General features: G+C 41.4%; 1 protein-coding gene across 1 annotated transcript in view; it reads left to right on the top strand.

Moving 5' to 3' along the window:
* The window catches only part of LOC8034337 (SCY1-like protein 2), a 172,946-nt gene that overhangs the window by 132,852 nt on the left and 15,178 nt on the right, over positions 1-24,916 (top strand). Inside the window, exons 10-17 of the mRNA XM_042286955.1 lie at positions 12,837-13,013; positions 13,610-13,732; positions 14,983-15,096; positions 16,062-16,194; positions 18,386-18,504; positions 19,093-19,196; positions 20,270-20,320; positions 22,942-23,072. Coding sequence (XP_042142889.1) covers positions 12,837-13,013; positions 13,610-13,732; positions 14,983-15,096; positions 16,062-16,194; positions 18,386-18,504; positions 19,093-19,196; positions 20,270-20,320; positions 22,942-23,072 — 952 coding nt within the window. The remainder of the gene's footprint in view (positions 1-12,836; positions 13,014-13,609; positions 13,733-14,982; positions 15,097-16,061; positions 16,195-18,385; positions 18,505-19,092; positions 19,197-20,269; positions 20,321-22,941; positions 23,073-24,916) is intronic.

The raw sequence follows: 24,916 nt of genomic DNA on the forward strand, positions 1-24,916 counted from the left end.
AGCTTCCAGCCACCGCGGAGTCGTCACAAGGTTCGTGTGCAATTTTTCATCGAGAGAGCTCTCCCCTTCAGAGACATCAGTACTGGCAAGAGGCCGGCGTTTTAACTAAGCCACTCGCAAGCTCCGCTTCCCCGCTATGGTTGCGTCCATCGAAGACGGTCTTCGTGGGTAGGACCTGTCTACTCGCAAAAAGGCTCGATTAAAAGCAATCGGCGTTATATCTCAGGCTGTACAGCGGAAACCTCTCAATATTTCGGCAGAAGAAAACCAGGCCTTGCGCCGCCTCAAGGAAGACAAAAACATCGTAGTGTTTCGGGCAGACAAGGGGAACGCCACCCTCGTCATGGACAGCGAGACGTACGGCCACAAAAGCTGCTTGAGCTCCTTGGCAGCAGTGCCTACACTTCCTTGGCAAGAGATCCCAAGAGAAAAGTCAAAGAAACGCTCAACAAAACACTGGCAATCATCTTCCAATAATACCCTGACTTGCTAATCTGCAGGAACTGATCCATCCCGGCGTTGTACGGTCTCCCCAAAATACACAAGGCCGGTGTTCCACTTCGACCTATTGCGGACTTCACAACGTCACCTTTGCGCGCCGTCTCCAACTATATCTCCACAGGTTTCTCTCACCCCTCACCGGAAAGACTCCAACGTACGTGCAGAATTCTAGTCATTTCATAGATCTTGTTTCCGATTTAGAGCTATGTGACGACGAGAGCCTCGTCTCTTTTGACGTGGTGTCTTTGTTCACCAGCATCCCAGTGATATTGCCGGTATCTGTTGCAAGAAGTTCTCTCTCGGCAGACGATAAACTTCCGGAGAGAACGTGCCTATTGGTTGACGAGATTTGTCGACTACAAGAGCTCTGCCTGAACAGCACATACTTCTTATTTAGCGAGAAGTACTACAAGCAAACCAGCGGCACAGCCATGGGGGAAGCCATATCTGTGACAATGGCAAACCTCATAATGGAGGTCATCGAACGCAAGGCTCTCGACACTTTCGAGCCTAAATCCAGAACGTTCCTGCGTTACTTGTACGACTGTTTCTGCGTCGTTGAAACCAGCGAGGTGGATCGTCTTCTAAAGCACCTGAACTCGGTGGATGAGTCGCTACAATTCACGGTCGAACGCGAAGACAAGGGTTCCCTTCCCTTTCTCGATGTACTGGTAACCAGGAGTGGCAGTGGGCTAAGCTTCTTTGTTTACAGGAAGCCAACCCATACTGGCAGATACTTGGGGTTTGATTCCCACCATCCCCGATGTCATAAAGCGTCGGTGGCCTCTGCACTCTTCAGGCGCGCCTTCGCCACGTGCTCCACAAAGAAGGGTCTCCAGGAAGAAATCAAGGTCGTAACATCGGATCTCTGCAAGAACGGCTACCCTAAACGGTTTACTCATCAGGATACTCGAGAAATGAAGGCATCCACCCCTAGGGCGCAGCAGTCCCCCTTCCGATCGCGTCTGTGTCCCCTACATTAGCTGCACGAGCGAAGCACCTTTTCGAGTCCTCAGTCGCTACGGGATTGCGGTGCCTCATAAGCCCGCGTCGACAATCGGTCATCGCCTCCCCCTACCGAAGGGTTGCCCCCCCCCCCCCCCCCCCCCCAAAGAAAGGGCCCAAGACTTGGTCTACCGCATAACTTGCAAAGATTGCCCGGCCTCGTACGTTGGCGAAAGTAAGAACTTCGCAGAGAGGCTCACGAGATACAAAATATGATGTCCGGAAAAAGGATGTGGAGGCAAGCGCCCTCGCAGAGCACGCACAAGCAGCCGGCCATACAGTCGACTTCGAGGGAAGCACCGTGCTGGCCTTGGAGAGGAATCGGCGAAAGCGGCTCTTCGTTGAGTCTTGCTTTATCCAACATACAAAGGAGAACGTTAATCGTTCTTCGGGCTCCCTGCCCAGCAGCTACGTCTCGGGACTACGTGACGAGAGCAAAGCCCCCTACATCCGTATCGCGTGTTTTTTTCTTTTCGTCACTCACCCGTGAACAAGGAACCGAACTGGTCTCGAAACTGGGTAAATGTTTATTAAGTCTTTGGTTAGAGTCCTTAATTTTCGCATTATGTCTATTCCTAACCAGGCAGAGGGCTGCCGAACGTTTAGCTTCATAGTACATTCCCCAAAATTGAAAACAAAAAATGATGGATCGTCATGTGAAGATGCGCTATTGTCTTTCAAGACGTCATCTGGTCAATTCTCTGAGTGAAGTAATGGCGGCAATAAGACCGATACAAATAAGTGCCTTATAAGCTGATTGTTTTAAGTAGTTCGCCAGGAAGAATAATGCAACTACTCTATGTCAACTTGACCTTATTCAATATTTGTCGCCATTTCTGAAAAAAAACGATGCTCCTCCGATTACCCCTGAAGCAAAGCATACCATATAAAAACAAGGTATAGAGGGGGCATCTGAAAGATTGTGTTAAAAAGTACTTCTACTTTACTTTGAAAATGCATTGTGTTTATAGTGCTCTACTTGAAGTATATTGCACACAGTGTACTTACTATTTTACTTGAAGTACACAGCCTCTCATTTACTTTTTACTTTACTTCAAGTGTTCTTTATATGTGCTTTATACTGTTAACGAGATAACGCTTTCTACAATATCAAGCTCAGGCAGTGCTGTACCTCAAAGTAGAAATGTTACATCCGGAGTACATCACTGACCAAAAAAACAAGAAGTACAAACCATTTCGGCACGCAGAAGCAGAACCATGCTATTGAAGTATTTTTGTGAAAACAAAAGCGGCTTTATATTTGGCTAGCAGAATTTCGCTCACAGTTTTGTGCTAAAGTTGCGTTCGGGGTGGAGCAGTTATCGTACCCAACCTAGCGGTTCCGACCAAAGTGGCGCTTTCCCGAGCAGATAACATTGCAACTTGAATTACCTTCCAGCACCTTAGTTTGCTGAATACGAACGTACACTTAGCCTAATAGCTCACTAAGCCTGCAGTATTAGAGCCTCCGTGAGAGCTATTATTGTACCAGGTCCAATCCAGAAAATAAAACTTTTTTTTTGCCTGAATAATAAAGTTACCCGTCGCAAAAATCTGAAACTCTGTAGTAATGTGATGCTAGTGGTTGTCACTGAACGTGAAAATTTGAGAAAAAGACGATACCCGGATCAAAAGATAAAAAAAAATAAAGACACTGTATTTTGGAGCCGACGCGTCTACCTCAGCCTGATATTCGCTAAATCAGGAAACGACAACGCGGTGCCTGTAGGCTTTGTTTCAGTGTACAAGGCTCGTCGCCAGAAAAGGAAACACAACTGTCGTCCTCGTTGAAAGGTATTTTTCACACAATGAATTTATACAGGCGCCCTGAGTGTTAATACTTTATTTGACGTATATTAGGCTTACATAGACTTCGGCTCATCAAGAATTTTCGTCGTTCCCTTTTCTCTTTTGATCCAAGTAACATCGTGTTTTCAAACCTTAGCATTCTATCACCACCACTACGGCCACATCATTAGGAAGCTGAAAAATTTCTTGAGAACACGATTTAGAGGTGAATTTTCAAGTATTTCTATTCCGTGAATCCGTGTATTACGTTCGTTTTCCTTTAAGATGTAACTACACGCGAGAAAAAAACGAAAAACCTACGACTAGTTGTTGCGTCATAAAAGGATATTTCGGCCGCCAAGCGCTCTGGGCGGCAGCGTGTGCAATTGCCGGCTTGCCAGATCTATTCCCCCGCACTGACACCAGTCGTTCCGTCTTTTTATGATTTTCTTTTTTAATAGCAAGAGTGCGCGTGCGTAGCTTTGATAGGCACTGAAAATGCGAGAGAGCGGAGATTCCGAAAACCCCTTTAATGACGTAACGCTCCGGGTAGGAACTTTGGCAGTACTTTGAAAATGATATTCTGCAGCTTCTATGCACCAAATTGAATAGTAATCTCGATATTCGTGATGCTCGAGGCCAAATGAAGACGATTTAAGTGTTTTTAAAACTTGGAAACAGCGCGAACTTAAAAAAGGACAAGAAAGAGAAGTGAACGAACACAACGCTGACTGGCAACTGTAGTTTATTTCTGCGAGGAACAGAAATGAAAAAAAATAAAGATGTATAAAGTTTTAATAATGCACCAACAATAGACCACTTTCACGCCCCGTTTAAGTGTTTTTACTTAATTACAGAACAGCTTCAGTTTTCCTTTACGTTTCTGCGGTGAATTTTCTTCATCGTATCCGGTAAATAGCGAGGCAGTTTTGACCGGAAATTTAAGAAGTTTTGAGACTTGCTTTGAGGCCTCTTTCCCAGTACCTTTTTTTAAACAAAAATCGCTGTCAATTTAAAAATCCACACGTGGTGCTGATGTGATTCTGTTTAAATTGATCAGCTGAATTTGAAATTTTTATTTTTTAGTTGATATATAACTTGCCTTTGGGATGAGATATGATTGGTGGGAAAAGTTAACAGACTCTGAAATTCGGGACGAAAGAGATAACTTATGGTGTTTGTTACCTCGTAATATCTAAAAGTACAATTTACTCACCGTATTGAATACTTGTAATTTATACGCTCAAAATCTTGCTACCAAAATATAGAATAAAAGGTTTGGGTTGCTTTTGTCTTTTCTTGCTCCCCAGTCTTAGGGTAAATATTAGGTGTCTTACCTTTTTCTACATCTTACCAGCAAAGGACATTTCCGGTGATTGCACAGGCTTATTTTAGTTGATTTATTATATTCTCTGACAACTCATGAAAATCAGGGCTCGGCATATTAGGTTTGCACATTTGGCTTCCTGATTAGTTTTCTAGACGTTCTTATTGTCTAAAGGCCGAATCTGATTTGCTTTGGAGCGATATTAAGACGACCTGGAACCGCCAAGCCCCGCGTTTATGAAGCCGTCAGTGACTTCGGTGGGGTCAGACTAAACTGGCGGAAGCTACCGTCATTGTACACTTCGTTTTACGCAAAATGTACCAAGATAAAGGAGTAAAATATTTTAACTTATATGTTTAAACGGGGTTCTATCTACCTCAAATAAATATGACTACTACTCCCACCAACGTTACCAAAAAAAAATAGGGTATACATGTCTCTCCTCAAAACCATCACCCCTCCAGCGTTTTCAAAATGGCAACGCGTTCAGACCAACAAAAGAAAAAAAAAAAGAAACATATCATCATAAATCTGCGTTGCAAAAAAGAAAAAAAATCGCGCATGCAGAAGTTGAAATGTAGTTACGAATCCGGGGCGAATTCTTTCCAAATGAACTTGACAGGGGGAGAGGTAGATCGCGTCAGCCCAGCAAGCTGCTAAATTCCTATTCAGCACCACGCCGAAATTGAACGCAGTGACAGCTCCAAATCGGCGCAGGGAATACGGAAGAACCGCCTGCCACCTTCTCTTCCGCTCGAACTTTCACGTGAGGAGATTCCATGGCCAACCTGCTTGCATTCGTTTCCCGTTTTGCTTTCGCTATTATATTTTTTTTTTCTTCATCTCTCACGCCAAACGCCGACGTTATTTGGAATCCCGTGCACGCTCCGAAGCTCTGGTCCTGCGTTGACAGCCTCGCCAGATCCTGCGATCTCCAAAGAAGCGGGACAATAAAAAACAACGACGACAACAACAAAAAAAAAAACCTACCTTCGACGATAAGAGCGGGCAAAACCTTTGCGAGAGCCGAGCTCCGCATCGCTTCACCGCCGGTCGAACCTCGTGGAAAGATTCCCCGCTACACTAGCCCACCAAGCACCGCCAATTTGTCACGTGATGCCACGCGCAGCCTATCGCTAGGATCAAAAACGAAAATGACGTCACAGGCTGGCAGCGCCGGATTGGTTTGGCACGACTTACGCAGCATTCGTAGTGGTCCATCTTAAGCAGGAACGGAACCCGAAATATACATTGAGAGTTATCTGTAGTCGGGTTTTATTTTACGATGGACCGCAGAGGATCCTGAAACAAGCCGTCGGAACCAATCGAATGCCATGCGAGTGTCACGCGACCTGGGGTTTGTGAAGCGGCAACGCGCAGGGCCCGTATAGTCACGTGGTGCGTTGTCTTCGAAGGATTGGCTGGAATTGCTCCTAGCGTCCGTTGCGGTGCATCGTAAGACGAGACCAAGTAGAGGCAAATCCTTCGTCTGAAAGGACAACCTTCCTCTTTTCCAAACTTGTGTGTGTTTCGACTTGTGTTTTTTTGTTTTCTTTTTTCTTTTGGGACGTTTTGTTGTCTCGGGGAAAATATGACATCTGAGCGTCTTGACTCGCTTTCCGAGGTTGCTCTGACGGGCTGTGGCCGGCATTGGCCGAGGCTGACTGCGCAGGAGGGAAACGATGTCAGGGCCAGATGTCGCCCATGTTACGTCTATTAAATTCTGCAGCCGGCACCAGGTGGGCGAGTAGCTGGAAGTTCATGCCTCCCCTTTTCCCTTCCCTTTGAGGTTTATCGAACTGTTTTGTTGTTTTTCGTTTGTCGTGTTGTCTTGGTCGGTTCTGGATTGAGCCGTTTCGAATCCTTTTTTGCTCTGAATTTGTTTTATTAGAAATGGCGTTATTTGAACTGTCTTTAGACTGCCCCGGGTCACGGTCGTAGTCCCAACATCATCGACATAGTTTGACGATAAAAAAAAAAAAAAGTTTGGTATGAAAGGTTTAGAGAAGTGTGAGATTGCAGAAGCATTGGTGAGTTAGATATTTTTTAACGAGAGACGGAATTTAGAGCAACTTTTAATATAGGAGTGTACGTTTTTCTAGCCTAGGTGGCGCAAGATACCGCCTTCTGCAAACGGCATGGCAATCCATCCATTCATTTATACTTTTTTTGGATAGATTGAGGATTAGCTCTGCGCCGCATTGTACGCTTAATTCTGGTTCGGATTATTTGCATTTGTGTGTGACACAGTACGTTGCAGCTGCATATGACTGCTCGCTACATTGTGGTGCTTATGATAACCTAAGTCCCCGCAACGCGTCGTTGTGGAACGCCAGTAGTCGTCACGCAAATGTTCAAAACCCAATTGTATGAACCAGGCTTTAGATTGATACAAACATGCGTGATGTGACGCAATTAGGGAAGTTTCTTCTTGCGAACCGTAACCTATAATTTCAAAACCCAGTCGAGAATAATAAAACGCCAATGTCAACGACAGTTTTTGGCGGAATTCAGTTGCGGTCGTATTCCTATCAATTACCCCTATTGTGTACGGTTCCTGTTAAAGCAATCCGACAATAGTCAAGGATGGCTGAAGAAATGTGGGTGGGGAGGTGATTTTTCAGCATCTTATTATCGATTGGAAGCCAATAAGATTGCGTCATTATCCGATAAGGCTGCCGAAAAGCAAACCACAAGAGAAGAAGTGTGTGCATAAGCCGCTTCCCGGATTTCTTGTGCTGCTTTCAGGGAGTATGCGGCGAGCAAGTGTTCCAAAAGGCGTTCGCCGGCGCATCGTAAAGCAAGGAGCACACAAATTAAATGGCAAATTAATTAACGCCCAGGGAACGTGCGATGACAAAGCAGCCAAGCTCGTGTCATAATTGGTTGAGGTTGGGGGAAACGAAAGCATTACGGCGGGCTTGAGAGGTAAACAAATGCACGGTCTGGAGACCTTGCACGCCGAATAGCCACACGAGCGTCGTATGTGGCTATGTGCCCAGTCGCGTTGCCTGTCTCCTGTACTCTAAGACTCTCTGTGTGCCCCGTGTCCCCAAAAGGTACTCGGCGAGCCAAATCGCTGTGATCCACAAAGTGGGGTTTGGTGAATTACGAGATCCAGAAGAGTTTAAAGCATGCACGGGTTCGGTTCTGTTCGGAACGGCGTTCCTGGAACTCGTTCTTTTTAGAAAGAACGAAGGAACGTCGCCATTCCATTTTGCATCGGTGGAACTGGAACGGGAACGCGTTACATTTTTACTGAAACGGAAATAGAAACGGCGTTTCTTTCCTTTGTCCAGTGGGGTAATTTTATTTTATTTCAAAGACGAAAATATTTAAAGTATAAAAACTATATATTTACGAAGAGTAGGATCTGGTTAGCTTTTTGGTTATTTATCTTAGGGTTTATTTTGTATGGTCCTCGCTTGGTAACAGTTGGGTGAAGGAAAGCTTGTGGACATCAATTCTTTTTTCAGTACCCGAGACTACAGTACAAGAAACAACACTGTTATGATTATAATTCAATTAAAAGGAAAGGTGCAATCGAGCTGTACAAAAATGGTGAAAATAATTCATGAATAAGGATAGTTGGTAGAGCGCTCCATTGGAAATGGAGAGGTCCCGGTGTTTCGAGAAATGTGTTTCTGCTTTGTCCCTTTGTTCCCCTTCTCCATGAATTATTTTCGGCAAAACTGTTAGTCGAACAAGATTGACACAGAAAGAGGGACGTTTCAAACTCAGTCTTTGCTTCCACGAATCCTTATACACTCATAAATCTAAGGCCGACTACAACCATCACTGAACTTCCACAGGAAGATCTACAGTGACAACAAAAACAACAAAAATACAGGTTACCAAACATCGAATACACCCTTGTATCCTGAACATTGGTAACTTAATAGCTTTTTTCTTTGCTTTCACGAGTTCTTATACACCCAGAAATCTAAGGTCGACTACCGCCCTCACTGAACTTCCGCAAAGAGACCTACAGTTGCAACAAAATGACAGGTTACCGAACATCGAACACACTTTTGTATCCCGAACATTTGTCATTTAAAGGATACATAAGAATTAATCATTATTCATTCTCCCCTTGTCCCCAACCTTCAAAGTGTACAACGAATTCAACCTTCACGAGGAAGGACTTGTAGCTTTCAAGATTGACCTTTCAAAAGCCCTACCCTCTTCTTCATTTGCTCGCCTTGCGGACAGCAGCATCGAAAAGAAACTGTTATTAAGTTCGAATATGCGACTTTGTTAGATTGAAGCCTGTGAGGTTGTTGTAAAACGCTCGTGATATCTGGGATAACAGTAAATTTGGCTCGTCTGAATCGCTCGCCACAACCTTCTATATGGCTAAAAGCTGAGATTCTTAAAGGTGAATATATGAAGAAATGAAACCCTGCTTCCGCTTGTTTTTTTCTCCTGGTGCCGTTCTATCACGGCATTCAAATTCGCATGTTCCCATTTGATAGAATATATAAAAAAATAAGAAAACTTGTTTGTATCTAACTGAATATGGTAATCATCAAAATACAAATGTAATCTATATGAAACGATACTTTCCATCTTGTTTTAACTTTAACAGGAACGAGTTCCTTGTTCACAGATTGAGCTCGTAACGGGAACGCGTTCCAAAAATCAGAAAGAACGAGGAACGATCTTTCGTTCCTTTTTCTTTTTTTTTTAGGAACGTGTACATCACTGCACGGGCACTCCTCTCACTAAACGGTGAAAGCGCGAACGACGGTTGGCGTCCGGAAGGGTAGTTACGTTGTGAAGCAGAACACGAGAAACCATTATATAGTCACCTGTTGCTTACCGTTTTGTTTCAAGCTCCGAGCTTCTTTCCGACTCTGATTTGCAGAGAATGGTATTTTGTTTCTATCGATTACGAATTCCCTGCCGTATCTTCACTATCCGAGACTCGGGTGTTGGGGAAGAGATAGAACCGTGACGCCCCTAGCGACTAAGCTGATAACTAAACGTATGCGGACAACAAAAACCTGGATTAATTGGTTATATCCCTGACCTTGGCTGGTAGCCGAACACTGACGCAGCAGTTGTGTTCATCTCTGCACCTCGCTTTATAGAGGTATATACAACGTGTCCCAAAAATATATTACATTTAGTTTTTTTTTGTTTTTGTTTTTTTACCGTGAAAATAAAGTATGCATTGTCCAGCCTCCATTCTCCGCTCAATACAGTGATAGCGGTTTAAACCAGATACCAATGTTTATAAAACATTCGTTATCTCATTCCAACGTTATGAGTGAGTTTCTGAAAATTTAACTGGCAAAATTGAGCCCTTTTTTGCATGTTTTCGTTAACTGCCGCACCAGTGAACTCTACTGGGTGATTCAAGGAGCAGTCAAGCTTTTTAAATTCACCGCAAAATTCGGTTTCTGAACTTATCGCGCTGCGACTTTGTGCAGCGTTGCCCACAGATGGCGTTTTTTTTTTTGTTTTTTTTTTTTTGTAAATTTGGCAAAGGGCGAACTTACCTTAGGAAAAAGTAAAGAAAGAAGAAGGCTTTGCTTCTATGGAAACGCAGCGAAGCCTCCGGTCTTCAAACAATACGGCGCCGCTTCGCACGGAAGACAAGAGATGGCGCAAGCGGTCGCGATGCGAAGTGTCGCCAACGAACGAGTATTCGTTGCCGAAAGTTGGCGTCTTTAGCAGACGATCGTTTCGACTCAAAAGGGCCAAGAGCTTTTTTGATATCACTTGCCAATGCATTATTTTATCATTCTTACTGATAAAACATATTAAATCATAGAGTTATTATAATGTACGCTAGAGGTTCAAGTGGCGCTAGTGTGCTGCTGCAAATTGAAGCAGACAGCAACCAGTCGGAAATTGACTTCCGGTAATGCATTTCTATGGGGAAAAGCGAGTACATTTTCTCGCTGCGCTCGATTATAAGAGCAAATATCACGAATATTTCGTACGTACTGGCACATTGGAACATTTCTCAGTCACTGAGACGAAATAATTGGTCAGTTACGGCGTTTTTATTTGAAATTCATAGCATGAAAAACGGTGCTAAAACCGCTTCGTACATGTATTTATGTGCACTGTCGGACACTGTTAGCGCGAACACGGCATCGGCGCTTTCCACGATGGGGGATATACGTGTCAAACGAACGAAGGACATGTGGAAAACCAAGAGAGACGGCAAAAACTACCCAGTAACACTGGATAAGTAACTCCTTGTGCATGCAGGCGATCAAAATAAATTGAAAGCCACGTAATATAGTCCGATCTGCAATAAATAAGTACTGCTTTGTTTTTTCTGCTCATGAATATGTGCAAAGATGCATGTTCTCGGTTCAAATCATCAACCGCACGCTCCAAATCTTTGCAAATAGGGAGAAGTCAGAGAACAGGTGCCCGATAAGAACTGCCCGACATAGGAAATAATAAAAAGGCGCACCTTTCGTAGTCCACGTACTTTGTTTTTTACATTCAAATGTTTTATTAAACGATCGTAAAGATGCACGACGGAGTCATCTTCATAGAATGACAGAACGGGCATATTAGCAATATATATAAGCGCCACCGCAATGCTAGCGAACCTTGAACACACTTTACATTCTTTTTGATCGTTAGTTTGCTTAAAATCGTCGCTCGTTTTTACATACCTGCCATGGAACATAGGTTTGGGCCTGAAATATAGCGAAGCTTAACATCGCTCAGTGGTAAAGAAAAATGCGGTAATTAAAGCGATTATACTTTTACATTATTAATAAATGTGCATACTATCCGGTACAACCGAAATAATAGAAGTTATTCATGTTATTTTCCGGCGAAGAGACAAATTTCACGCGCGTTTTCCCATAGGAATGCACGGGAGCACCGCAAAAGTAGACTGGTTGCTGTCTGCTTCAATTTGCCTCCCGGAAGTCGCATAGACACTAGCGCCAGTTGAACCTCTAGCGTACATTATAATAACTCTATGTATTAAATGGCCAGATACTCGATTAAAAAATTTTTTGTCGGGATAGTTTGACTTTTTTCGGGGTACTGATGTCGCCTGCTTTGCAGTTCCTTGTTGTTACCGCGCCTGTGTTTGTTTCTGCGACTGTCGCCGCCTGCGGAACGCGCACCGCTTTTGGGTCGGAACGATCGTCTGCTAAAGACGCCGGCTCTCGGCGACGTAAGCTCGTTCGTTGGCAGCAGTTGGCATCGCGACCGCTTGCGCCATCTCTTGTCTCCCATGCGAAGCGGCGCCGTATTTTTTGAAGACCGGTGGCTTCGCTTTGTTTTCCCTAGGAGCTAAACCTTTTTCGTTCTCTACTTTTTCCTCAGGTAAGTCTGCTCTTTGCAAATTTTACCAAAAAAAAAAAAAAGATGCACCATCTGTGGGCAACACTGCACAAACTCGGAACGCGACAGGTTAAGAAACCGAATTTTGCGGTTGATTTAAAGAGCCTGGCAACTCCTTGAATCACCCTGTATGTGTTTGAGAGTTTCGTCGGCCGCGCATTTTTCCATCGAAAATTTTATAACATCACTCATAACTTTTGAATACGATAAGGGTTAGCTCTGAATTTTTTTGGCATGTGGGTCGAAATGCTAAATCTACATTCATGTGAACAATGAGCATTCGGCGATGCCTATAGTCTACGTTTGCTGAAAAAAAAACACAAACACACACTCATTTTTTGGGACACCCTGTTCACTCTAAAAAAAGAAAAGAGGAATGCGAGTTCACTTTCCTGCATAACACGGGAAAACGAATCACGACGAACAGCAGAAACATCCCTGCGAAGGACGAAGTTAAGAATTCGAGTAGACCTGAAAAGTTCGATGTGCATCGCGATAATCAGAATTACGTTTCACTTCCACATGGTTCGGGCACACCGGGCATTTTCGGATCTAATTGTACTATTGGCTTTGTAATTTGCTGATATACCTCTATTGTTAGTTGCGATTGCTTATCTTCGTGTTCTGGAGTCCACTGAAGTCGCAGACGTTCTTAGATCACGGACGGCGCAGCGATGCGAGTTCATGGACATCACTTTGTCGGAACACCGATGACTGCGAGAAACAGGCCAACTCTAACTTGTTTACTTGTTTCATTAGTAGAGCTACTTATCTTTTATAAAAAAACCAGTATTAGTGTAACGAGCACGCGCATGCATGCTCTGAGAAATCTAATAAAGTTATATGCGACAGCTTCATGCTCAAATGTTTTTTTTCTTTTTTTCAGAAATTGTGGTGGCAACATGTGCTGCCGTCGTTGAAGATGGAGCTGCAGTCTCCAGAGGTCTTAGCAGCTGCCCTTCAGCCGCTTCTTTTCATCATCGAGGAGAGTACTGTGGACGAATATCAGAGCATCATCTTGCCCATCTTTAGAAGCGTCTTCGGCATGCCCAAATCTGTTCAGGTAATTTCCGATTTGTTTCATATAACAAGAAATCGGATCAACAGACTTACTCGACGTGTAGCCTTCCATCTATTTTAAAATGGATTAAAGATTTCTGCTAAAATATGCGCACCAATTTTTTTCCCCTTGTAATTATATGGCTTTTAGACGTTTTTGCTTGACCTTCAAATTATCTCATTGAATCTCATTACGCGAACAGTTCTGATGCTTCACGACTCTTACATGGGTTACTTACTTTGCAAAAGAGACATTACTCGTTCAATTATTTTATTTCGCTGCATTACATTTCTCGACCGCTAAGCTACAACATTTTAGGCGTTGTAGTCGTTTCACGCAGAGTTTTAGTAAAGTTGTAAGCATAGTATTGGACACCGCGAACAACGTTCTTGTGCGTGGCATTGTTGAGACGCCATTGGCAAAACTAATGAATCCTTGCACTTATCTAATGTGTGTTATCATAGTTTATTATATTTAAATACATGCCAAAACACATTAACAAGCTTTGCTATCTACGGTTTTGTTTTCTGCAATATTTCCCTAATATATTATTAAACGACAGCTGTGCTACTACCTTCCGCGCTACATTTCTCATTCAGGCGACAGTAACGCTACTGGAGAATTTAGACGTCCTGATGAAAAAGACACCCAAAACGGACATCAAGGCGGATGTTCTCCCAATGCTGTACAACTCGTTTGACTCAACAACACCACAGATTCAGGTGAGTCGTTATCTGCACGTAGGTGCACATGCAATTGCTGCTCAGATTTTTAAGCACACACATTTCCTCCCCGTTATCTTTTCTTTTCAAGGTATTTTTTAAACGTTTGGTGTTTCTATTCAGCAATACACAACAAGGCACCTTTCCGTTTTGAATTGAATATTATACTGTCTAAAACGGGAATTTTCACCCGTTTAAATTTCGCGACTGATAGGATGTAATAGCTAAAGAACACCTCCCAGTCTTGATGTTGATGCACTGAAGCAGTTTACGGAGCTTGCATGCAATATTGAACGTAATGCGAAATGTTCGGCTCAAAGCTATGCCTCGACGAGAGGGTTAGATCTCACAAAAAGTGCTTAAATTGGGAAGAATTTGCATAGAAGCAGCGACGGTCGAAAAAAATTTGTGAGCTTGGCAAACCTGTAAGGAAGTTGTGCGGAACCCCTGTGACGTTTGGAGCCATTTTTGAGAGGCCATGAACCGAGATAATAAACTGTATATATATTTTCACTTTGGGAAGCGTGCTTAAGACGTTAAGGAATTTTTTTTTTTTGGTAAAGTTTACCACGTCTTCATTGAATACATCAAAGTGGCAATTTATTTATTACCATTTTTTTTAAAATCACCTTGGGACTGAGTGACAAAATCTCTAAGAAGCCAAATCCTTTTAATGATGTTGTCTAACCTAGAAAAATATGGCGACTCCATCATTCTGAGAAAACTATCTTTTAACATAAATTTACCTTCAATATAGCTTCAGTGTATATGTGTTTGCATTTTATAGGAAAATGTGTTCCACATTATATTTTTAATACTTGAAAGTTTCACGCTCGGGGTACTCTTAACTTCAGGAAAAGACAAGCTATTTCAGAGGCAGAAAGCAGATATTAGTCATACTAGAAGTTGAAACATCCAAGCCACGAAAATGCATAGATAGGATATGTGCCGTGATTAAGCGCGTCGCTATTCTGCCAAACAATCTTCACAGATATTATTAAAACTCTCTCATCTTACACAAGATATAGGATTTAGAAAAAAATCGGAAGCGAATAAGCAACGCTTAGAATTGCTAATTCGACACAAATACTAAACATCAAAAACTGGTGAAAAAAGAAAACTTGTTTACCGAAAATTAAGTCGGGGTGTCTAATATTCGGATTACAATATTAAAACAGTACATATTAAAAATGAATTTGTAGATATTCAGGCACTGCTATGCTTTATCGTTTTCTCTGTGTCAAACGTAGTGCGCTGCCATGCACGCGATAGCGCAAATCGCCGACTACCTTGAAGAAAGCGCTGTCCGCAAAATGGTACTTCCGAGGACAAAGCAAGTCTTTGAAAACAACACGGGTGTGAAGGTACGTGCCACAGCATTTTCCGTCCACAGGACGACTGTTTCTGTAATAGCTGAAACAATAATTTAGTCAATGATGCTATATTTAATTTATATGATAGGGATAACCAGTGTAGATGGTTGAGCGTGTTGGTTATTAATTTACGGTAAGGAAAGAGGGACAATTAAGACAAACAGACAAGACAGGCTTTCGACAGGCTTTCGAAAGCCTGTCTTGTCTGTTTGTCTTAATTATCCCTCTTTCCTTCTCGTAAAATAACCAGTGTTTAATGCGTTTCCTGGTGCTGCACATAAGTGCTTGCCCATAAAAAATAAATTATATTTGTTTTTGCCTCACATATAGTTGCTTTGTCTAGACGGCCTTAGGTGTTTTATAGTTTTAATTAATATGACGTTAAACACTTTCATGGTTTTTGAAATATTCAATTTAAAACCATAGAGAAATTCTCGTCACCACAGAAATATGAAAGTGTACTGCAGAGATGTCATAATTTGACTGGCCATTTAATAACCGTATTTTTTTAACAGGTGACTAGTAATGCGAATGTTTTTTAAACCAAAATGAGATTGCAGGACACCATTTGTGAGACATGCGACATAATAATTTCACCTTACTATTTTTTTATTAGACATCTTACATTAACTGAAAATGCAACTTGTTTGCTTGGCACGTAAAATCATGCACCCGTAAAATTAAATCTCTCATGTCTACAGTGTCTCTTAAACTAAGAAGTCCTGAGCAACTGTCACAAAAGTATATGTAACTGTTTGATGGTTGTCTACTTATTATCAAAACTGAAAACTCGTTTTAATTAAAAAAAATATATATATGGTTTTTTTTAATTTTGCTCGTTTTTGTTTACAAGGGAAAGCGCTTATTTTTGTGCCTCTATTATTTTTTTTAAAAAACTCAATGTCATATCAATTTTTTTTAAAGATGTTTCACCATAACTTGTTTCTGAACATCAGGTCCAGGCCAATGCTCTAACGTGCATCGAGAAAATCATCGACAAACTTGAAAAAACTGACATTCTGGACGAAGTTCTACCGATGCTCGGCAAGGCCAAACTCCAGGACCCGGCTATTCTGATGCCAGTCGTTAGTAAGTGGCGTCCATGCAAATTGTATAGAAGTGAATGCATTAACTCATGTAAACTCTAATAAAAAAAAACACGATTTTATTTTCACGTAACGTATTGAGAAAGCTAATAGCCGCAATCTGCGGAGGGTGCTTGGCAAACGACGAAGCTCAAAACAAGTTTAGATCTAATGAAATGTACAGTCTGCACCATGACACTTGCCATGCCGTAAGACGTGAAACATTGTGCTCAGTGTCACAACGCGTATTTATCATTTTAGGTCTTAATATGTATGCAGCCCCGACATTCGCCGTACGTAGATCGTACCGATTTGCTTATATAGAAGCTTTGCAGAAACGGAGGCGCACCAGGTTTTTATAGAGTTTATACCTTGTGAATTGTCGTGCCAACGCGTCTTTATTACTTACGTTATATTATGTACCACGCGTTTTTTTAGGTAATACATTTTCATGCACGCTGCAATGTGTTTATACGTTTTGTGCCCAAAAGCAGCCACTTGAATAGCATGCTTTCGTGGCCAGTGCGTCATAGAATGCAGTCTTGCTTCATTGACTTATAAACATAGTTTGCAGAACTCCCTTTAAGTTAATACTAAATAACAGTATGCTACGATTCAGTCCCATCGTAAGCATTAAAAGGTCTCAGGGAGACAGTAAGGAAGGGTTGTGTTTCCTGCTCATCGGAAAATTAAACGTAGTATCGTTTTTTAGAAATCTTGTTTTTTTTAATAATTGTTAAAAAAATTACGCAGTCGCAATCTTTCTTCTGTCTCTGTGGACTGCACACAACTTCGCTAAACAGTTCTCTTTATTTATTTAGTTTATTCAGGTTTGTGCCATTCAAGGCATCGCTGCATCTGAGATGCCACGAACATTATTTTCCGCAGTGTTCGAATGGTCCACAAATCTTTCAGCTTTACACAAAGCACATTCCTCGAATGGAAATACCTTTCGACCTTCATCGCCTCAATCACTGACAGTGTTCTTTTTAAGAAGGCGTTAATTAGTCTCTTTTCCTGATTTTATTCATCTTTCTCTTTATTCATTTTTTGCATATTTCATTTCAATAGAAACTCACATGCAGTTCCCCACGCCCCCTCCGTAATGCCTTATGCAGTGAGGGCGAATACATCAAACGAAATTTAATACCGTTGCCTGACATTTCACGCTTCGTTTCTGAAGCTTTATCATTATCTATTGCACCTAAGGTTTCTATGCACGGTCGCGTATCGCCAGCTGTTATTCAAAATGTTTCATCACTAAGCATTTTTTTTAGTGCAGTAGTCAACAGAATCTTTCAGTACGGATTGGAAAGAACCCTTACGCGCGCGTTTTCATGACAGGCGAGCACCTCTTTCTGTTATAGCGACTTTTCGACAAGTATTCATAAAACCACGTTGCGTGGCAATCAACAGTAAACCAGATTTTAAAACAATAAATAGAAGTCCGGCTATCGTAATATTTTTTTCTATAGACCAGATCACTAGAAAAGCCGAAAACTATGGTATAGTTAGCGAAAGAATGGGGACGGCAGTGCGTGTCTTTCCGGTACCCGGCCGCCGGCAGGCGTCCGTTGCCCTTTTTCGCGCTCTGGCTGCGCCAGCGCACTCGAGGTTCACATGACACCGTAGTAGTATCGAAAATTCAAAAAATCGCACTGGAGGCAGGTTAACTGAAAGGTCCCTCTGCCGTTCTTTTTATTTTATTTTTTATTTTTTTTAAATTTTGGCACTCATTTTAAACGATTCCGCCAACAAGCTTCTAGCAGATACCGTCTTGAGAGTTCCGTTTCATTAGCGACGAGATGTTTTGATGGCGCCCTCCTGTGGCTCCCTCTCGTGACGTCATTACCTTGCGAACAACAGTTCGATGGTGCCTGTATTGAGCATGGCGGAAGCTAAAAGTCACATCTCTCTGAAACCAACACTGCCAGCACGTCAAAGTTCAAGTTCTTACATTCCTCTTATTTCCGTCGATGAGGAATATACTTTGCTGACTGCGTAGTCAGCCTTCGGCCAATCGTGGAAGGCCGACCACAGCGCCACTTTCGACCGCTCACGTAGCCAATGGTGTGTGCCTTTCAAGCAACAATCATGCTTGAGCTACGCTGCAAAGCTCCTTGCAGTGTTGTACTGTGGAATGGTGCATAAAAGTGCTGGCTTCGTAATGCGGAAAATCTATTTTTGTTTTTCAGGGATATACAAACACATGCTAAGCGACAAGCGCTATGGCCTGACGGTCAACCTTATAGCTACAAAAGTGATGCCAGCCCTCATCCCCGTCGTAGTTAGTCCTGCACTAAAGTTAGATCAAGTAAGCATTCCAAACCTCTACGCACTTTTAGGTTCCTTTTTTTTACTTTTATTGGCGTGACCTGAAATCGTTTCATGAATGCCTCGACATGATTCGAGCTTGCTACGAGTGTTTCACGTAAACTCATAATTTAATAAAGACACTAATTCAAGAACTAAAATAATATAATGCCAAGAAAAAATAATGTTGATATTTGAATTAACAGTAATATAAACTAACAATGCAATAATATTAAAGAAAAGCCTTTACGTTTCAGCCATTTGCGCGCCCTACTCTCTATTCGTATAATACAACAACTGATTTTCGAACGTGGAGACCCTTCGTACATATTTAACTGATTCTAATCAATACGACTTCATACTAATAGACATACTAAATTTAGAAAGTAAATATTCATAAGTCAACCACAGTGATGTACCTCCCGAAACACGATCGGTGGTTTATTTTGACGTGTGTACGTAAGCACACATATAAATAATAGTAAACCAGCTGTGAAACAGAACGTGCGGGGCGAATGTAGAAGTTTACCTTTCAACTAACTGATGACTAATTTGGACACTTTTTTATTACTTGATTTCTCCTTTTCAGTTCACAAGTTTGATAGAGTTGCTCCAAGAAATGTTGGAACATGTTTCAAAGAGCCAGCGGAACAAGCTCAAACTTGAAAAGCTGTCGATACCTTCCACAGACATGTGAGCTGAGCTTCCTCAATACCTTGACTGCTTTATATGTATGCTCATGTATTAGGCATGTCTCGAACGTTTCTGGAACCTCAAGATTCGGCTAATTCGGCGAACGCTCGAACTTCTGACAAAATTCGACCAAGTTCGACCTTTAAAACAGTGTGACGCGATATATATATATAAAAAGAGGTTGAGAAACATTTATTTATAAAACAACTTGCATTAAATTAAAAGAAATTTATATTTTTTATACAATATCATAGTATACATATCAGCTAGTTATATATTAGTGATGTTTGTCGAAATGGCTACACCCTCCTCCGCCGGGTGGTGCCAGCTCGTGTTTGTACTTATTCTTTCCATGATGTTTACCGTCTTTTGGAGTATATTTGCGTGCGCGTAATTGTCAAACTTTTGTCGACCTTTTTTTTTTTTTTTTCGAAGTTTGAGCGGATGTTTTGAAAAGTTGAACTTGGTCAAACGCGTACCTTGACAGGTTCGCGACATCTTTCTACAATTTATTGAATTTTTAACCAGCTGAATGGCGACTATGACTGTGTAATTTCTCACCACATTGTTTTATGTCTAAATGCACACTAATATGAATACAAATCAATTCTATAAGCTGCGATGGTTTGACGAAATTGAGTAATAAACTCGTCTCAATTCTGACGCAAAGCGCCCATTTAAATTAATAATTTCAGGCGAAACAGGCGGTGAATGTAAGAATTGACTAAAGGCGTGGATTTTCAATTGATGAAAACGAAAGAGGTGTCTCGTACAAACAATCTGAATGGTCAAAAGGCATAATCAATAGAAAGCGGTTATAACCTTCTTTTCTTTATTCTTAAAAAAAAAGAAAAAGAAACGGTCTTCGCCACTTTGATGATAATGGGACCAGAGTCTAAAATGTAATGTTCCATACTAAAAAGATATGCGAGTGTTTATGGTTCTCTATTGTCAGGAAGTGCATTTGATAGCTTCGTCTTACCATTACTTCTTACAAGCTTCACCGGGTAGTCTGAGATTGTTTTGGGGGTAAGAAACGGGTCCAACGCAAGCAATCTCTTCTCCTAAAACAGCCCAGCATCGGTGGACGAAGCTCAACACCGAGTCGTGAACCCTCCGGATAGGTTTGTACTTGAACTTAGGTCCCCCGAACCCAAAGACCCAAATCTAGCAGCATCGCTTCTTGGCTGACGTTGCATACAGTCTCGGCTCCTGGCCCCGAACCTTTTATTTATTTTTTTTTCTGCTCGCTGTAGTTGCCTCGCTCGCCTCTCGGACTCCACTAGCAATCCCTTTTGGCAGCGCTGGTCAGGGTGCAAAAAAATGACCATTTCTTTTTCACGCCTATCGCCGCATCATTTAATTGAAGATCCAGGTAGTGTTAACACGTCATAATCTAAAGAGAGAACTTTCGGAAACCGCGTTGTTTCTTTTATCAACTTGTTTTTTCACAATAATGATTATAATTGCTAAACACTACGAGAAGTGAAACATGGATCAGCCTAAACATGCGTGTGCAATTAAGAGTAATATAGCCCTTAATAAAACCCACACACAATTGCAGGCATAAAAGTATATAATATTATTCCACATTGTTCGTGGCTGCATGAATGCTATATCCAAAATAATTCAGCGGAACAGTTACCGAACGAAGGCAACTGTGTGCGTAAAATAAACACAAATTCGTCGATAACGTCAAGACCCTCTTCAAGCTTTGCTCTATCTCGTTAACTAAACCTACGTAAGCAACGGGTATATTGGGACTCTGAATAAAGAGAAACAAATGACGTTTTAGAAATATGTGTTACAGAATAAACATGTTGTGGTCAACGACAATACTGTCAGTGCGCAGCTAGGCAAGCCGGTGGAAGACATCTGTTCCAGTTTCTTTTCTTACCACTGTCAAAATTTTATCCTCCTTTTGCCCCAGAAACGGGTTAAATTCATCATATTGGGATTCTTTTTCGGAAAATATTTTTTTCAATCCCTCGCTGGTGATACCACGAAATTAAGTGTTCCTAAAAAAAAAAAGCATGTGAGCAGGCCTATCGGACAATATTATTTTATGACTATTTCAATGAATACTCAAAGCTACAATTTCCAGTTGACTGAACAATGTTATCGTTTTAAGAGACGAAGTAAATAAAAAAAAACTAACAATTTATATTTGCACCCTGGTACCGGCTAAGCCAGACGCACTTCCAACACATAGCCATACATTTCCCCACTAGATTTTATTTACCACATTGCAACTCAACCTGCATATTCGAACCCACAAAACTAAATGCACAACCTGTTAGAATCCAAACAAATCACTGCAGAGGCATGATTAAAGCCTGAAACATGTCGGGGAATGATGACAGTTTCTAAGCCCTCGCATGTTAGAACAAGTAAGACACCTTGACCCTTGTGCACCTTAGTTTTAAAAAATGCGGTTAGAAACCTAAAGCTTGTATTCGTCATGAAGAAATAAAACCTCGGCTGTCTGTGTGCAGAAAAATTCGAACACAGGGCTAGACAAGCTGCTCATTATAGTACACTAATCTATGTGAATTTCCCATTAGGTAAAAAACATAATTTAGAAAAACAATTTTTTTTTCAATTCATAAAAAAACTACAGGCTAGTGTTTTGCTGATTTTTCTTTTTATTTTGACATCTTATTATGACACTTCAGTAGATGATTACTTCACTTTCATCGTGGAGTGGTCGCGATTAGGTTTATAATAAAACTATATGTTAAAAATATAGTTAAGAAATGTAGTGTACATTTACCTGTCTTTATAGAAATAACCAACAAGCTGACGTAACACAAGTAGCAACTATTCTAACCGTTCTTTGTTGATACACTGTTGAAACACGTGTCAATGTGCGTTTTGACAACAGTAGAACTTCACGCTGCAGTAGTTGCTTCTAGCATGGCTTTCTTTAGGCAAGACCTGCTTGGACTGGCTTAGCTACTTCCTTCGAAATCGTTTTAGCTGTAGGTTTGTACACTGCAAGCTATATAGTTTTATGCTTCGTAGAAAAGCGCGCTTTGCATCTTGGGGCGCCTTGCTGATAATGTTGCTTAGTAAAAAAGCGTCACTTCTGTTATTTATTTACTTTGTTACACTTTGCTTCCTTATCTGTACATCCTTCTCAAGCACAATAACTCTACTTATCTAACTTTACAAACTAAATATCACATCGTTTGATTATCTCAATTGAAATAAATGAATAATCGAATTTTGTGAAAATTGATAATTCCTGATCTTCAAGTGTATGTATAGGAATTTTACTTAGAATTAATAAAAATGCGAGAGTATGAGTCTATGTATTTTTATTTAGGCCAAAATATGTTTTCGAATTGAACTTAACTCTGTCGTTTTATCATGTGATAAACTCTCTGTACATTTACGACTTGTCAAAATATTATTTTTAATTGGTAACTAATATAGTCGCTCAATGACAGATAAAATGAGAGCATAAAGTTTTATTTTTGTTTAGAGTTACGAACTTGATAAACCAATTAATGAGCGAAATCGTATTGCACTCAGAGTTATTATAACAATAAATTGATTGTCAAATTTCATAAGTTTGCATTGAAAAGTAAGGCATATTAAAGGACTAGATGTACCTGAATACAAGTTGGCCGGTGCACGGCCGTCATTGCTTAGAGTCACTTTAAAATTACCTTCGCTAACAAACTTTGTTTTCTCGGTGCCCTTCCCCATTTTTCTCTGCCTCTCTTACCTGCCCCCGTAGGCTTCCAGTGCAGATGCAGTATACAATGGAACAGCCAACGGGATATCCCCACCGTCCCCCTTCCCTTCGACTCGAGTCCAGGCGAACATCCATCAGCATGGATGATGTTGTCCGCAGGACGTGTAGTTCAGGTAGGCTGAAATAGACATCGGACTAGACATCGCGCTTAGACCCTATCTGTGCAAGTTTCGCAAGAAGACGTTGTTTCATTCCTCGTCTTCGAAAACTCCTTGTCAAATGAGAGGACAAACAATTCCCGTCATAGAATCTTTCGTTGCATGCAAAACTCATATACTTCATTTCCAATTCTCCAGGTGCTTACGAGTACCAGTTGTTCCCTATGCCCGTATCTGAAGGATCGTTTACCAAAGATTGGAGGGAAATTTTTTCATTGCTTCTGTAAGACGAATTATCACTTCATGCATTTTAAATAACGGGGCAGAAAGACCTCGATAAATATCATTTTGTTCTTTATGTAGCACTTTAGCGTCCTTGCAGTTTGCAGAAGGGTTAGAGCGGTGCACGGGCTGCAGCTATAGTTGTAGAAGACGAGGAATAAAAGAGGCGCTCGCTCACGTCCTGAACCTGGCTGTTCGGGCGTTTTGATTCCCTCGCCTGACGCCAAAACGTCCTACACAACATTGTGGCAGCGTAATTGGATCTTACCCACACCACCACGCGTCGTTCAAGCTTCCTGGCAGCCTAAAAAAAGCTGTTGAGCTAGGAGCTACCAGTGATTCCTTCAGGCTAAGCCATCTGAAAATGCCGAAAGTTTCAACCGAGATAGCGACTACAATGCTGACCTGTCAGCCACCGGAAGGGTTTGACTTCTCAAAGCCCGAAGACTGGCACCAAAGGATCTATCTGTTTGAAGCCCGATCCACATGGTGCGATTTTACTTGTGATTTCGCAAGGGTGGTGGCCAACACGTAGCTTCCACCGCATTTTTTTTGCCGCGAAAGCGACGTCATAATTAAGAAATCCAAAGTAAAATTTCTCCAGATGAATCAGGTTTAAGAGATATTAAATTGTCAGCGAACTCCAAAGGAAAACCAGCATCGAACAAGGGAACACCCTCGCTCATTGTATAGTTCAAGTCAGTTCAGTTTATTGTACCTCAAAGGCATTTCAGATGAAATGCATTACATGAGGGGGGATCAAAATACATATACAGATGGCAAAAGAGTGACGACAAGGTAAATAATAAAAAAACACAAAAAGAAAAAAACTACAAACTAATAGGACAGATATCAGAACATGTAGAAATAGTAATTAACAGATAAACATGTTAAAGATCAACGCTTTTCAGGTGTGCCTTGCATAGTTCACAAGATTTCTTAGGGTTAGATTCACGTACTATGGATTCAGGAAGGGAATTCCAGTTAGTAATAGCGAGAGAATGTGGGGAATGTTGGAATTTATTAGTTCTGGCGAATAGAGATTTAATTTTTAGGCTGTGGTCATCACGCAAGGAGATGGGTGACAGTTGGTGTTTCGAAAATCAGAAGAGGAATAGTAAGTTTTGGGAAAAAGGACAAGACGAGCAAGTTGAGTTCTTTGAGATAGAGGGATTAGGTCGAGGTTGAATTTTAGTGCAGTTATGCTTGATGTTCTCGAGTAGTCATGTGTTATAAAACGTGAGGCCTTGTTTTGCACCGATTCGAGTTTAGTAATGAGATATGATTGATGAGGCCACCAAATAAAGTTGGCGTAGTCCAATTTTGATCGGACGAAAGTCTTATAGGCAGTTAGTTTAACACAACGGGGAGTGGGGTACAGGTTACGTTTTATGTATCCTAGACATCTGTATGCACTAGCCACTATATTGTCAATATGAGTATTCCAAGTTAGGTCGTCAGAAAATGTTACGCCTAAATATTTGTAATTTCGTACTTTTTTGAGAGGCAGTGTTAGTAAGGTGTAGTTACGTACAATAGGAGATCGCTGGCCAGTGAATGTTAAAAGTTTGCTTTTG

This window comes from Ixodes scapularis, unplaced genomic scaffold (genome assembly GCF_016920785.2).
Source record: "Ixodes scapularis isolate PalLabHiFi unplaced genomic scaffold, ASM1692078v2 PGA_scaffold8__174_contigs__length_109621045, whole genome shotgun sequence".
Classification (NCBI taxonomy): Eukaryota; Metazoa; Arthropoda; class Arachnida; order Ixodida; family Ixodidae; genus Ixodes; species Ixodes scapularis.